At 40.0% G+C, this 17017-nt stretch overlaps 1 protein-coding gene across 2 annotated transcripts in view; it reads left to right on the forward strand.

Annotated features, from left to right (window-relative positions):
• The window catches only part of fus (fusilli), a 465574-nt gene that overhangs the window by 362356 nt on the left and 86201 nt on the right, over positions 1-17017 (forward strand). For both annotated transcript variants that reach the window (XM_067149673.2, XM_067149674.2), the window contains exons 8-9: positions 10520-10614; positions 10703-10918. In XM_067149673.2, coding sequence (XP_067005774.1) covers positions 10520-10614; positions 10703-10918 — 311 coding nt within the window. The remainder of the gene's footprint in view (positions 1-10519; positions 10615-10702; positions 10919-17017) is intronic.

The following is a 17017-nucleotide window of genomic DNA, read 5'->3' on the forward strand; positions in this document are numbered from 1 at the left end:
AAGTACTTCCTAAAAAGTTAAAATATTTAGACTTACAAGATAGTGCCAATCTGCTTTCAGTAGAAAAAGTGGATATTGGTTATGCTGCCAAGTTAAATGTTCTGAAGAAGGAAACAGTTACTTGTAAGAATGAGTTCAAAAATCTTCTAAAATCACAATAAGCAAGGGGTCTCACTGCCCTATATGTTTAGTCATGTTTTGTCATCAGCCCGAAGGCTGGTTGGATCCTCAACAGCTCCGCCATCAGATGGACATCACTGAAGAGGTGTACTAGGGAAATCATTGTAGTTTCCTGTTGCTTTCCTCGCTGAGCCAGAAGTTGCTACTATATATTAGTCTGCCAAGCCCAATGAAATGCAAGCTCCAACCGATCCTATGAGCAACAGTTTCACACCATTCATAACAGGGACTGGCTGCATAAGGAATGGTGGCATCACTAGCATCGCTCAAACCTCAGTCACTTTCACATTGTCAAAGCCAAGTATAAGACAAGAGACAGATCAATGAAAGACCCTAAAATGGTATTGCTCAGATCCAGTTTGGCAATGAAAGGGATTGATGTCGTTCTTGAAAACTTGCACAGCCATACAAGAATATGTGATAAAAGTGCTGATATGGCCAAACGACAGTTCTGTCTGCTAACCAGGAAGGCTTAGAACAGTGCAGGAATCGTAAACAAATTAATGACTTCATTTCCAAAAGAACGGATGACTTGGGATTGGATGAATTTTACTACAATCTTTTAGGATTCAATGAGAAATATGAAGATCTTTGTTTCATTTTGTCCCATGGTAATGCATTTGTTGAAACAGGCTTTTCTGTCAATTAACATTTACAAGTCAAAAATCTTTTAGAAGAACCACTTGTGTCCCAGAGAATAATTTGTGATAGTGTGAAACATGTTGGTGGTACGAGGAATGTTACTATCAGTAGAAGTATGCTGACCTCGATGTAAGCTTCAAGAAGAAGGTATCAGCCATAACTGGAAAATAAAAAAGATAAGCAATCAGAAGAGGAAAAGAAGAAAATGGAGAAAATTAAAATTGAATTGCAATCTAAAGATTTGGAGGAAAAACAGAAAAGGTTGAAAATTGAAAGAGAAAAGCAGGATGCTGAAATTGAAAGGAAGGAAATAGTTCTATAAAACATAAAACAAAAACAGTACCGTCATTTGGGGTTATTTCAGACACAGGAGGTAATGGAAGATAGGAAACTTAAAAGGGTCCACCTTTTCAATACAAATAAATGTTGTTCTCAGTTCAATACGGACAAAAATGAAATTCTTTGATTTAAATTAAACAGGAGGTAATTTCGGACAAAACGGTACTTTTTCGTTTCACGGTTGTTCACTCTGAATTTTCCAAGATAGAATTCGCACGCTCGAATTTTTTGAATTCAAGACAAATTCCCGCGCCAATTTTAGCGCGTATATCCTGCGTTACTTACGAAATTGTCACATTAATAATGTTCGTTGTTGTCGGCTTCATTATAGCCTTGACAGTTTGTACAGGAACTTCTTAGTGTACACAGGTATTAAGAGTGCAGCTGCTGTTCACTATTGTCTACCATTTGTTCTGTTGTGTTTGAAAGTATCTGTGGAGCTTCTATGAAGTTTATCTTTAAACACTTAGTTCTACACATTTTTCTGTGAATCTCTGCAAGGCTGGGGTAATTTCGGACTATGCTGCGTGTGTACAAGAGAAGATTAGGAGGACGGTTGTATTGCAACTACGAGAAAAGTAAACTCGATGCGGCAGTAAATGCCATTACAGCTGGAAAAATGTCCTACCGCAAAGCTGCGGAGTATTTTCAGGTACCGCGATCGACCGTGGAGAATAAGGTGAACCGCATGAACCCCAAAGCAATCGGAGCACCATCTGTCCTGGACACTGAAGAGGAGGAAATGCTTGTACACGGGATCGTCCGAGCAGCACACTGGGGATATCCTCTCACTTCAAGTGATATTCGATATATTGTAAAGGGGTACCTTGACAGGATTGGAAGAAAGGAGAGGAGATTTACCCAGAATCTTCCAGGCATCGAATGGGCAAGGTCTTTCTTAAAGAAGCACTCCAGAATTCTCTCTGTTCGCCTCTCAGAGAACATTAAGAGAGCTCGTGCTGAGGTTAGCTCGGAGTCCCTGCGCAAATTTTTCGTTAACGTGCAACCCACTCTGGGAAACATTCCACCAGAAAATGTCATAAACTGTGACGAAACCAACTTAAGTAACGACCCTGGGAAGAAACATGTGATTATTAGGGGAGGGATTAAGCATGCGGAGAGAGTAATGGATTTCTTCAAGACAAGTATTTCCGTGATGATGTGTGCAAGTGGGGATGGAAAACTACTGCCCCCGTATGTTTTGTACAAGTCTGAGCATCTGTGGGATACCTGGCAAGAAGGTGTCCTGGCACCCCATACAACAGGAACAAAAGTGGATGGTTCGATCTACCGATTTTTGAAGACTGGTTCTTAACGATGGCACTGCCGTATTTGAAACAGCTGGATGGACCAAAAGTCATGATCGGGGACAATTTCCTGATTTATAAATTTCATTTTTGTTCCGTATTGATAGCCACCAAATGTCATAAAAGAAAGAAAAGTTCCACCCGATCAATACTTATTTATTATCAAATGTACGATAGAATTCAAATGTATATTAGGACCGGTTTCGACCTCTTACAAGGTCATCCTCAGCTGCATTAGAATCTTATGTTTGCATTTTTTTATTATGCCTCATTCTTGAAAGCTTTATGACATACTCTAAAATTTAACAACATTATATTGATTACACTTTTGCTAAGAGTTCTAATGTTACAACATAGTTAAGATTATAACATGTTAAATATTCTTATTACATAATATAATGACCCAATGTACACATATAATTAAATAAAATGAGTTTGTCTTTTTTCTTTTTCTAATGGGTAATGAGTATGTAGGAATAGTTTACCATAGGTGTTTGCCTATTCAGTTAAAATAAGCTCCATTCTTATAAATGTTTAGTCCTGTATGAGGCGAGCTTTGTTGATACTTGTGAAGTGATTGTTATAGCAGTAAATTAGCAGTAAAATACGCTAACCAAATGGAATTATATGCTGATAATTCAATAAAACATATTATATATCTACATTAAAATATTAACAAACATGGTTAAACATGCTTGAATGCATTTTTGAAAGTCTAAAACAGCTGATAACAATAAATCTTGCGTTGTTTTGCAGTACGTATTACATTGAAATAATGTGAAATTTGCCCATTATACAAACATACAAACACATTAAAATATTAAAACATTGTAAGATATGTTTCGGCGCAAATGTCTGTTTGTAGTCTAAATTAACAAGTGACAGCACATTCTTATGTTGTTTTAAAAAAGACTGATGAACATGCGTGTTACAAGCCTGAATTTGTATAAGCTTAGCCGATACACTTTGTGTATAACTCAACCACTTTATCTTTCTAATTTTGTTTTTGTGAGTTGAACATAATCCTGGCTTGTTTGACTTGGCTGATGTTCTGGAAATTGTTGAATTTGAATGACAAAGTCGTAATTATTGTTGGCTCTTTCCTTTCTTATGATGTTGGTGTTGGTAAATATCTGTAAGTCGAAACGAATGAATTAGAAATTTTTGTTGAATTAAAGTTTGCATACTATTGTATGAGTTCTGTGATAATCTACTTACTGTTGTGGAGTGGTTGAGATGTATGCTGCTTGGCTGTCTGTCGCGTATTGTATCTCGTACTTCTGGTGTTGGTGTCGCCTGTTGTGAGGGGGATGGATGGGTGAGTGGGGGAAGCTTCGGCGTGTGTATGGGTGGAGCCAGGTATGTCTGCTGTCTGCGCTATAGCTTGCGTATGACATTGTTTGTTGACTATTCTATCTATCTCTTCTGAAGGAGATGCTGGATAAGATAGAGGCGCAAAAAGCAGATAATATCAGAAGTGGCTTCTGCAGCACTGGATTAATTCCTCTTGACCCCCAGAGAGTCTTTAAAAGGTTTCCAGAAACATCAGATTCAAATGCAAAGGAATCGTCTTGGTCATCCCCTTTCGAGACAGTACTATCTCAAGCTCGTTACGGCTCTGGTTCTACTGCATCATTTCGCCGTTGTAAACTGAATGTTTCTACGGGAAAATCTATCGTCGGTGGTCACTTTCGTGACGGTGAAACTGCTGTAGAAAATCAGGAAGTTCCACAGTTATCATACGACCTACCATGCAGTTCCACACTTGGACTAGAAAGTTTCGTCGTAGTGAACTAAGATTACGAGTCTGGGAGCAAGAAACAAACTAGGCAATATGTTGGTGTGGCGGTCAGCATAGGAGTTCAGGACGGCATCGTAAAATTCCTACGGTCACACAGGGGAAGCAAGAAAAGGTTTGTGTTTCAGAGTGTCGAGGATAAGGACACAGTTCTGAAGGACCAGATTGCCAAAATTCTACCGGCACCAAAAGAGAAAAGGGGAATATTCATCTTTGATACAGAGGTGTAAATAATCCACACGAATGATTAAATTGAACAGAAAGTAAACTATATTGTATTTTGCGGCAAAGTTTTGTTTGTTTTATTATGTAAATAAGGAATAATCCTGCTATTTCATGCACATATATTTTTTTCGCAAATAACTGTCCGAAATAACCCCATACATGAGGTAATCGCGGACGGTAACTTAAAATCACTGTCTGTCCGAATTTACCTCAACGTATGTTGTAACTTCAGACACATTTTAATATTTTTTAAAAACATGACAATGTGCGTTTTTGTGTTTCTTCCGGTGTTCATTTTATCTCTTAGGTATGTACCTAGACATAGAAATTAAAATAATGTAAATTAAATTCATTAATAAGGAACATAAACAAAAAAATTGCTAAAAGTGTCTGAAATTACCCCAAATGACAGTAACCTTTTCTATAAGTGCAAACGTTCCTTTTTCATTCCTATCTTTCCTGACTGATTTGTCTTCAAATTTGAAAACTTTTGAACATAGACCTAGACTAATTGGAATTCATTATATTCACCTACATTAGAAACACAAGTTAATTGCTTTGATCTCAAGAGTGTTTTAAATCCACATGAAATAGTATTAGATTGCTGTGATAAAATCATTTTATTTTTATCTTTGAATTACTTTATTATTAGTTGTACTTTGTCCGACTCGTTGGCTGAATGGTCAGCGTACTGGCCTTCGGTTCAGAGGGTCCCGGGTTCGATTCCCGGCCGGGTCGGGGAATTTAACCTTCATCTGTTAATTCCAATGGCCGGGGGGCTGGGTGTTTGTGCTGTCCCCAACATTCCTGCAACTCACACACCACACATAACACTATCCTCCACCACAATAACACGCAGTTACCTACACATGGCAGATGCCGCCCACCCTCATCGGAGGGTCTGCCTTACAAGGGCTGCACTCGGCTAGAAATAGCCACACAAAATTATTATAGTTGTACTTTGTTCCTTGGAAATAAGATAAAGGTATATGTTAAGCCTACATGTTACCTTTAAACAATTTGTTTATATGTAAAGTGTCATCAGTGTAATTATTTTTCCAGAGATAATTAAAAAAAGGAAGTGGAGAGAGAATTAGGCCAGCTATGGGAATGGTGGAGCCTGGAGTTTCGTTTCCGATTGTGGATATCCTCAGTCTAGCGAAGAGCGGAAGTTAAATAGTAAAATTAACATAGCAGAAAAAGGCGTTACATGTGTACAGCAAATCAAATTTACAAATTTGACAACAAAATGGTGACTTGAAATCCATTTGAAAGATCTCATTGTTGTTAAAGTATAAAAGAATCTTACGTTTGCAGACACACAAGTTAAGAGAGAGGATCCTGACAAGCAGTTCAGTATTGGTTCTGTGTTGCTATTCATAAAGTGTGTTCCATTTGTGTGGTAAAATTAGGCTGTTAACACAGGGGAAACTTTTCATATTGTACCGTTATAGGTTAAAAAGCCGGCAAGAAATGTTACTCCACGTATGCCGGTCGTTTTGTATCTTGGCAGACAAGCTGTGTGCTGTGTAAGGATTGTTGACTGGAGGTAATGTTCAATGATGAGATGTTTATAATCCATTAATGGAACACATTTTACATTTAACAGAGACTGAACTGCTTGTCTGCAAACGTACACTTGAGCAACGATGAGTGTTTCAAATGGATTTCACATCACCACTTTGTTATCAAATGGCACACTAAGACCATGTAGACAAGTGTATAACACCTTTTGTGTTATACTAATTTTACTATTTAACTTTTGTTCTTTGCCAGGTTGAGGACATAACATGTACCTACAACTTTGCTTTAAGAATTAAACTTTGGTAAATATTGAAAAGGTGAACCTTTCATTGGCAATCCCGTGCACTTATACCAACGGGACCAGTGAAACGACCCGAACTGGAACTTCTATGCAGATGCATGAAGACTGCATGGGATCGCATCTCCCAACAGCATAGTGATCAAAATTTTCAAGAAATGTGAAAGTCTATGAATGGTAGTGAGGACGACTATGTAGGGAAGGTAACGGTGATGAAAGTTCCGATGACGTTGAATCTTGACCGATTTGTACTCTGAACTAATTTTATTTCTCATTATGATGTTTTTAGTGTATTTATTACTTGTAAAGTGTTTTATATTTGTGACATATTTGCAGAAATTTTAAAAAAAATGGTAAGGAAACTTGATTTATTTTTTTTCCTAATTTTGTCATTCGGTGGCAGGAGGTATTCGGTATTATATGGTAATGATGACTCTTAACAAGTCTGAAGCTCATCTAACGTTATAAGCAGATGAAATAACAGAAAAGCCAGCCTCAGAGTTGCTATCTCAAACACGTTAACACTGACTGGAAAAGAACATATATTGTAGCGTAGACTAACATCTTGGGCCTAAGTGAGTCGAAGTGGAAGAAAATTACTGAATGATGTATACAAACTGTACTGGTGCAGAAATAAGACAGAAGCAAGAAATAGAGTGGGCTTTGTTCCTCACTCACTGCTACTCTCATTAACCTTACTATCTGCATTGAGCAGGATTAGGAATGTTGTTTAGTTTCCATAGAGTAGAAAACGTTAGTTTCTAATTTAATCACTACATGGCTCATTTGTTAATTGATTTCTGAATTTTATGCATTTCTCCATTCATGTAACGATTGGCATTTGTGTGGAGTGGGGACTGGTAGAAAGAGTAACACTGACAACGATGAGTTTGTGAATAATAATAGTGAATTTGATGATTATAGTGATTCTGGGGAAGATTTAATTCCTCCAACAGATGATGAGGAGGAAGTTGGAAGGTCATAATTCGAATAATAGTAGTGGTCATATGATAAATTGGATTTATGACACTGGTAGTGACAGTGACAACGATCTCCAGATTGATGACAGTAGTGATGTGACGGTAATAATCTAATCAATTTCCGGATTTCTGTGAAGTTGGTAAACACGAGCCCTCACCTGGATAATAATTCTGTAAATGAGAAATTGTGTATGTAGTGCTTAGGTATAACAGTAATTATCTACTGACCTGCCGAACAGTGTTTACTCACTTGGATGGCTGCATTGCAGAGGGATGTTTAATTTTAATTTTGAATTATTTTTATTGCTATTTTTGAATTTTTTTGAAGTGTTCAGAAAATATTTTAAAAAATTGAAACTTATCTGTATTTTAATCATTGTTGGTAGTAAGTACATACAATCCTATACAATTCCTGCGAGTTTAAAGTCAAAATTTAAAATTATTTGGCACTTTTAATAGGGACTTGCAAAATGCTACTAATCAGCCAACCGGGCGAGTTGGCTGTGCGGTTAGATGCGTGCGGCTGTGAGCTTGCATCTGGGAGATTGTGGGTTCGAATCCCACTGTCGGCAGCCCTGAAGATGATTTCCCGTGGTTTCCCATTTTCACACCAGGCAAATGCCGGGGCTGTACCTTAATTAAGGCCACGGCCGCTTCCTTACAATTCCTAGGCCTTTCCTATCCCATCGTCGCCATAAGACGTGTCGGTGCAACGTAAAGCAAAAAAAAAAAAATGCACTAATCAACCTGGCACATTAATAACAAGGTGTGTTTGAAAACAGAATATCTAACAGCTGTGGAGATCTATGCATAAGGAACATGGAAAGAGAACTTCTGCTTGATTTTTGCTTGCTGATACAGAACACATGGTTCCAGAAAAAAGCGAGTCATAAAGTAACACGGTACAGCTGGGATGGTAGCTATAAGTCTGTAATAGATTGCATAATAACTGACCTGAGGTGTGGAGAACGAGTGCAAGATGTGAAAGCTGTTGCTAGTGAATGTGGTTTACTTCCAGTTATATGAAAATGCCTCGGAGAACTGGGAGAACGGGAAGGATTAGGACTGTAAACAGAAGTTCCAAGAAATGATCAAAAGCAAGTTAGCAATGTCAGAGTGCAACTGTAGTGATCGGGGATGGAATAATTTTAAAACGTAGTTCCATCAGTAGTGCAGAAGAATAAGCAAGAAAGTAATGAATAAAAGGACATCCTGGTGCAATGACAGAGCGAAAGAGGCAATAGGAAAATAAAAGAAGGCTAAAAAAAGTGAGGGATTGAAAGAGCCAGAAATAGTGACAACAGTCAACTAAGAGACGAGGAAATAGAAAATCTAGACCAAGAATACCAAAATAAGAAATTAGTTTGAGAGCAATATGGTGTCAAAATCAGGTTCTGGAGAACTGGACAAAATGTATTATTATCCCTAAAGTACGCAAAAGAAAGTGTGCCAGCTACAATATAGGGGTACTCTCCCATGGTCTGAAAGAAGACTGCGGGCAGTGATAGAACCTATCCTGGATTCAGAGCCAATAGAAGAACAGCACTGGGGGAGAGGTAAAGACCTGACTGTAGTATTCTTAGACCTAGGAAAGGCATACAACAGGGTGCTTAGACCAGTCCTATAGAAATGCCTCAGAGAACGGGAAGTGCCTGAATATCTTGTAGGCAAGGTCCAGATGCTGTACCACAACTCTATCAGTCATGCGTGTGTGTGTGTGTGTGTTGGAGATGGCCATTCAGAACGGTTTAATACCACACGGGGCATCCAACAAGGGAGCGTGCTCTCATCTTTGATGTTCATTACTGTCACGTACAGTACAGAACTACACACATTAGTGTCATCATCTGGAGAGAGACAGAGGTAGAAGTATAAACTAGGCTGAAGAGGCCATAAGAACCAAGATGCGTGTATAATTCATACTTTGTGCCCATTCTCACATACAGTCTAAAAACATGTACACTCAAAGAGAGAGAAGTTAGCAAACAGCAAGCATGTGAAATGAAGTTTTTACGAACTACCCTCCAAAAAACACGCAAGGACCATGTAAGGAACGATGACATCCAAATGGAACTCAAAGTGGACTTGATAGAAGAGAAGGTACGGACCTCGAGACTAACATGGTATGGACTTGTGAAGCGAATGCCCGTCACAAGACATCACGTGCATGCCTAGAAAGAAGGATTGAAGGAAGAGGGCCAATAGGAAGACCTACTGTACATCTACACCAGCTGAGAGAGGATGTGGAGAGAAGAGGAGGGAATCGGGAGTCGATGGTGGGAGGCTTCTCTAGACAGACAATCATGGCGGAGACTTATCCGATGCTGACACGTTTGAGGGGTTTTATGATGATGATTTATAGAATGAAATAATTCATATTTTGCAATGTTTTGTATTTTTAACTTAAATGCTGATGAATTACATTGGAATCACTATTGTGATCCCATTTATACGACACTATGAAAATACAGTGGTTTACTTCCGGCTGTTGTGAAAATGTATTCTCTTAATTTAAAAAATGATGATTGTTGAATCTTAACATTTACACTTCCTGAACAATGGCATTTTTAGCATTCGATAGTCTAAGAGTTTTCATGACGATATGGTCTGCGTTGAAGGTGGTAGGTAATTTTGTGTTGTAAGTAGAAGCAGCTTCAGACCTTGCAATCATTATAAACTATGTCATTGTTGTTTTATTTACCGTGTAACTGCAGGACTAAATTATCACCAGCAAGATGCCAAAAGAAAGTACAAAAATCACAGCTTCAGACAAGAGTCCATTCAGCCACTGGAATTGTGGAGCAAAACCACACATCGACCCTGAACAATATAGACTACATGTTGACTGCTATGGCCATTCTCAGTGGAAGATGGTGGCATGTAGATTGGGAAGGGAGTCTTGGATGAGATTTTATTGCATTCTTGAAGTAGAAAACCACACCACTTGAAATGCACTCTTTGTTTTTGGCACATACACACTTATTTTCCTGTACTTGGCCCTTGTGATTTTGTTTGGAATGTTGCTGAGAACTTGTTTCTTGCAGTTTCTGGACACTTTAGACTTCACAAGAGTTCCAGACAATAGCTTTAGATATCATTTTTTACTCAGTTATGCCTTTCTTTGTCATGACTTGGACTCTTTCTCTGTGCATTTCTCTTGTATTTGAGTATAAAATCACTTTATAGTTGTGCTTGTCTGGAACTAAGCTTGTGTTTAATTGTGCAGGTAACAACAATGAAGCTCAGGCTTTCCTCTCGCGAGGGGGCCAAGTTATCGTTAGGATGCGAGGCCTTCCTTATGACTGCACTGCCAAGCAAGTGGTGAGTACTTCCAGCACCTACTATATTTTTGTGTTAAGAACGAGCATGAAAATTGTGTTGTACTGAATATTTTCTTGCCCCTTTTCAGCTGGAATTCTTTGAAGCTGGTGAGAACTCGTGCAAGGTAATGGACGATGAAGAAGGCGTACTTTTTGTCAAGAAACCTGATGGCAGGGCAACCGGCGATGCGTTTGTACTGTTTGCCCAAGAGGAAGATGCAGGCAAAGCTCTCAGCAAACACAGGGATTCGATTGGATCACGATACATCGAGCTGTTCCGTAGTACTACAGCAGAAGTCCAACAAGTAAGAGCTATAGTAGTTTACATTGACCATTTGCTGTGAAGAAGGGAGGGATTCAGGTCTAATGTGTACATGTTATGAAAATTGTCGTATTCAACACTGACGAGGATTGAACTTTAGGTCGCGAATACAAAACTGGAAAAATGGGATCATATCAGTACTTGGGATGTGCGTTCTCTCAGGCAAAATTGGGCAGCAGAGCTAATACAGTGAGCTCACACTTGTAATCTTACGGATGAAACTATCTTTACATTGGTCTGCTTTCAAACAGACTTTACTGTACGGGAGTGAATGCTAGGTTCAGAATAATAGACATGAAGGGAGCAGGATAAAGGTGGGAACAATGACAAAGAGTCGAGGATGATGATGGTTACAAGTGTGGAACAAAATGAGGCTTGCAGACTGAACACCAGATTTTCTTCACTGGTACCTCCATCAGACCCTCAGAGGCAGCAGCTGATGCAACTGGAACATTTAATGTTAGAGAACCAAACAAAAAAACAATCAAGAAAACCTGGTTCTAAAAAGGAAAAATGGCATCTATGATGTCTATAGTAATAATATTTGGATCTTTTACCTGCAACAGCCTGGCCAGTATCTAACCTACAACGTAAACGTAAGGGTGAACCAGCGGCTACAGGTGGAAGAGTTCCCCTTAGGAGGTTTGATGAAACCTTTGCGTATGAAATGACTCATAAATGCATCATTAAAAAAGAACTGCTGCTTTTCAGATGTGGCAGGGGACTGCTAAAGACTAAAACAGGAAAACCCTGGAGGGAGGGAAATCCTGTTTGGCATTTGGACATTTTAATTGTGTCATCTCAGATGGCTGAACAGTCCAATTCTGGATGCACAGATTTTATTGCAGTGACAGCACACACTAGTAGTTGTAGCACATGGTTGTGCAAGAATGCCATCCCTCACATTCACTCGTTCTTTTCTGCGGTTCTTCCTCTCAGCTTCTAATCTTCTCCTATCTTTTTCTAGATGTTCAACTCCATTGTATATAATGCTACGCCATTTGGGCCTATCCTCGGCTGTAGATTCCCAGTTGATCGTATCAGTATGACATCTTTTAAGATTATACTTTAGAACATCCTTATATCGTTTAAGCTGCCCACCATGGTTACGCTGGCCATTCTTTAGTTGGGAGTACAAGATTTTCTTTGGGAGGCGTGTATCTGGCATGCGGACAATATGACCAGCCCAGCGTAGCTGATGCCTGACTATCTTTGCCTCTATGCTTGTAGTGTTGGCTTCCTCGAGGATGCTAATGTTCGTTCGACGATCTTGCCATTTAACTTTCAGTATTCTCCGCAAGCATCGTTGATGGTATTTTTCCAGGCATTTTAGGTTTCTCCTGTAGGTTGTCCAGGTCTCGCAACCATAGGTAAGAGTAGGAATTACAACAGCATTGTAAACGTACAGTTTGGTTCTCACACTGATATCATGATTGTCAAACACTCTTCTTAGGACACGACCAAAAGCCGCACTAGCGCATCTTAAACGATATTGGATTTCTGCATCAATGTTTGCACATGTCGAGAGATCGCTTCCAAGGTATGGAAAATGATTTATGTTTTGCAGAGACTGGCCATTGATTGTAATAGTCAGAGTTCTCTTATTGGAATTAGGCGCCGGCTGGTAAAGGATCTTATTCTTATCAATATAAATTTCCAGTCCGATACTTTCATATGCTTGATTAAAAGCATTGAGGATTGATTGCAGATTTTCCTCTGTGTTGGCTAAGATAACATTGTCATCTGCGTACTGAAGCTCTATAACTGACACTGAAGACACCTTGGTCTTAGCTCGCAGTCTGTTAATGATAAACAGATTTCCATCAGTTCTATACAGAAGTTATACTCCTGACGGCAGTTTATCATCCACAAGGTGTAGTATAGTTCCAACAAACAGTGAGAACAATGTTGGAGCAATTACACAACCTTGCTTGACTCCAGTAGGAATACGGAAAGGATCTCCTGGTTTTGTATTAGAAAGAACAGTAGCAAACATGCCGGTGTAGCAGTCTGAGTATCTGTATGTATTTGTTTGAACATCCGATCAGAGCAATTGTCCATAGAGCTTCTCAATTAACAGAATCAAACGCCTTGACAAGATCTATAAAAGCCATGCACAAGGGTTGGTTTTGCTCTCTAGACTTTTCCTGCACTTGCCTTGCACTGAAAATCATATCAATTGTAATTCTGTTTGGCCTGAAACCACACTGAGTTTCTGGTAGGCACATTTCAGTCAATGGCAGTAGACGATTAGACAATACTCTAGCAAGAATTTTTCCTTGTAATCAGTAGTAGAACATAACTGTAATTATGCTCGCACTTTTCATGATTTTGTTGGCAGGTGCCGTATTCGTATGATCACGGTAGGCTAATGCATTAGCATTTCACTCTGTATAGCATTTTTGCAATATGTGTAGATTTCACTTCGTGGTATTTATAAATTATGAAGAAAATACACTAAAATAGACATGATAATTTGAAGAACATACACAAAACACACTCATAAATAATGCACCAAAGGATGAAACAGTATTGGGCTGACAAAAAGAAGAAAAACCTCCATAAACCTAAGTAGTCCTATGTTGGCTAAAAAATTAAAATGATGATGATGATAATAATAATAATAATAATAATAATAATAATAATAATAATAATAATAATAATAATAATACTGATTGTATAATGTATTGCATAGTTATAATCTAATTGATAGAAATTACTGAATAGAAATACGTAGGTGGATCAAAAGGTTAGTTGCACTAACGCGCCGCAGCAGCGCACTGTGTGTCGCAAACGTGGGCACAGCGGAGAAAGGGACAGACACTGCCCGCACGTCTGTTAGGCAGGTCGCTGTGGTGTCTCGTCTAGTATTGTGTGAATAGCGGCCAAATGCAATGGCGCGTCAACTGGATGTTCACTCCAAATATGAGGTGCGTGCGACAATCCAATTCCTATAGGCCAAAGGGAAGAATTGCACGGACATTCATCATGAAATTAGTGCTGTGTATGGGGAGCGGGCAATTTTCTGGCAAGGTATTGTAAAGTGGTGTAAGCAATTCGAAGCCGGACGCACGGATATCGTGGACAACCATTGCGAAGGCAGGTCTGCAACATCCAGGACCCGTGCAAAGGTCAACAGTGTGAATGCGATCATTAGACAGAACCGGCATATTAAACTGAGAGAAATCATGACGCAGCTGAACATGTCGTATGGCAGTGTGTTCGCCATTGTTCACGAGGACCTTGGATATTGTAATCTGTGTCAAAGATGGGTCCCACGTCTCCTCACCGATGAGCACAAGAGACGTTTCCAATCCTCCCTGGCATTTTTGCAACACTGTGCCGCAGACAGCAACGGGTTTCTGCGGCGAATCGTCACAGGCGACAGGTCCACCACTTCAACCCCCGAAATGAAGCAAAGATCAATGGAATGGGTGCACCCCTTATCACCACAATGAAAGAAGGCCAAGGTTCAGCCTTCAGCCGGTAAGGTTATGGCGACAGTGTTTTTTGACATGGAGAGTTTGCTGCACGTGGAATTCATGCCAAAAGGAACGATGATCAACGCGGCATCGTATTGTCAAACGTTGCACCGGTTGCTTAAAGCGATTAAAGGGAAGCGCTGGTGGAAATTGAGCGCCAGTGTGATTTTGTTGCATGATAACGCAACACATCACAAGGCCCGCCAAACGAGCGTTTCAAGTGGGAGGTCTGGCAACATCCACCCTACAGTCCCGACCTAGCGCCATGTGACTTTCATCTGTTCGGTAAGCTCAAAACGGAGCTCAGTAGTAGACGTTTCCAGACCGATGAGGAGGTGAAGGCCACTGTCTCCCGAGTGGTTGCAGAACACTGGAGGAAATTTCTATGCATCCGGCATTGACAAGTTGGTTGTGCGTTCGCAGAAATGTTTGGAGTCTCTTGGAAACTATGTGGAAGACGTTACAGTGTTTGTTGTTATAGTCATGTTGCTGTTGTATAGGTGGTGTAACAAATGGCCATAACTGGGAAGAACAACTTATTTTCTGATCTGCCCTCGTAAATATTAAAGAATTACATGCTTAATACGGTGTGAAATAGAACAAAGTATGGAACAGAGAGACCAACAATACATTTTCTGCATTTGGTACGAATAGTGCTGGATGTCTGTCCAATATGGTGATTACATTCTAGATCAGATAAATCACATCCATACTACGATAGAAAGAACCAAGAATTGTGAACGGAAATGTCCAGGAGCCATTTGACCAGCGACCACCATAATTTCCTTCCACGTACATCTACTCTATAGTAAGACACATTCTCGTCCAGCCTGTCCGTTCCGCCCATTCCACCAACATAAGTTCCAAACACAGCCAGTTGCTTGACATATACTTTTCTCTGCTTGGGAGTGTTGTGTCACCATAGAAACTGGTTCACCACACTATGGCACATTGATGTCCAACGAACAATACTTATGCCATCTGAGTTCTTTACCATGTGGTATATCCCTCAAGCTTGTCCTTTTCATCTCATTTGAAGACATTTAGGAATTCCACTGTCTCGAACTGTCCTGTAGTGACTTGCCTGCAAAATTTTACATGAGCCAGAAGTGCCATTCCGGTAAAAATACTAATGACGTTATTTACTTTGTCCCACTAGCTACTTTTTATGGTTTTCGGAGACGCCAAGTTGCCGGAATTTAGTCCTGCAGGAGTTCTTTTACATGCCAGTAAATTTACCAACATGAGGCTGACGTATTTTAGTACCTTCAGATACCACAGGACTGAGCGAGGATCGAACCTGCCCGGCGGTAAAAATACTGACGAAACATAAATCAAAAGCGCAAGTGTGACATATTACTAGGTGCTGATCAAGGAATCGGATCCATTGGAGCAACTCATGTTTCAAATCGTTGTTCACATGAGGATTCTTTCCTTGGTAAATATCAGAATTTATGAGATAGCCTGAGGAAGTGTTCAAACACCTGACCCAAAGCAGATGGACTTTCCATGGATAAATTTCTTGCAACTGTTCCTGCTGTAATATTCCACCATGCATTCATGAAGATCTAGATCCTGTCCCTGTTAGGACTGTGTAATTGTATTCGAGATAACACGTCGTAGCTTGTGCAAATGCAGAATACATGACCTTAATACAACCAAAGTTCGTTTCTTCAATGAAAATTGCTGTATGATAGTAATTGTGACAGGTAGGATAACCTCTAACATAAAACAGAGTGAATAGCTGACGCAAACGCTTAGCAGGATTATGTGATCATGCATAAGAGTATTGTTTGCAATTATATGTAAATTCACACTATGGAAACATGAACATAGACCATTTCTGAGCATATGACGTGTGTAATCTAAACATAAACATTTGTGAACTATTAAACGTAGTTGAAGCGCACTATCATGATACAGCCATACTGACTGTGCCATCAAATGAAAGTGTGTCCAAACCATGAGTCAGTAAATATTGTGTACCTTCTCTAATTGATCTTTACAAGAATAAGAAGTTATTATACACTGACTGACAGAGCAAATGCAACACCAAGAAGGAGTGGTTCAAAAGGGATGAAAGTTGGGGAAAAAACAGAGATGGCACGGACGAATAATTGATGTTTATTTCAAACCGATATGCAGGTTACACAATGTGCACGGCATCGACTCAGTAGGATGTAGGACCACCGTGAGCGGCGATGCATGCAGAAACACGTCGAGGTACAGAGTCAATAAGAGTGCGGATGGTGTCCTGAGGGATGGTTCTCCATTCTCTGTCAACCATTTGCCACAGTTGGTCGTCCGTATGAGGCTGGGGCAGAGTTTGCAAACGGCGTCCAATGAGATCCCACACGTGTTCGATTGGTGAGAGATCCGGAGAGTACGCTGGCCACGGAAGCATCTGTACACCTCGTAGAGCCTGTTGGGAGATGCGAGCAGTGTGTGGGCGGGCATTATCCTGCTGAAACAGAGCATTGGGCAGGCCCTGAAGGTACGGGAGTGCCACCGGCCGCAGCACATGCTGCACGTAGCGGTGGGCATTTAACGTGCCTTGAATACGCACTAGAGGTGACGTGGAATCATACGCAATAGCGCCC

This window comes from Anabrus simplex, chromosome 6, assembly GCF_040414725.1.
Source record: "Anabrus simplex isolate iqAnaSimp1 chromosome 6, ASM4041472v1, whole genome shotgun sequence".
NCBI lineage: Eukaryota > Metazoa > Arthropoda > Insecta > Orthoptera > Tettigoniidae > Anabrus > Anabrus simplex.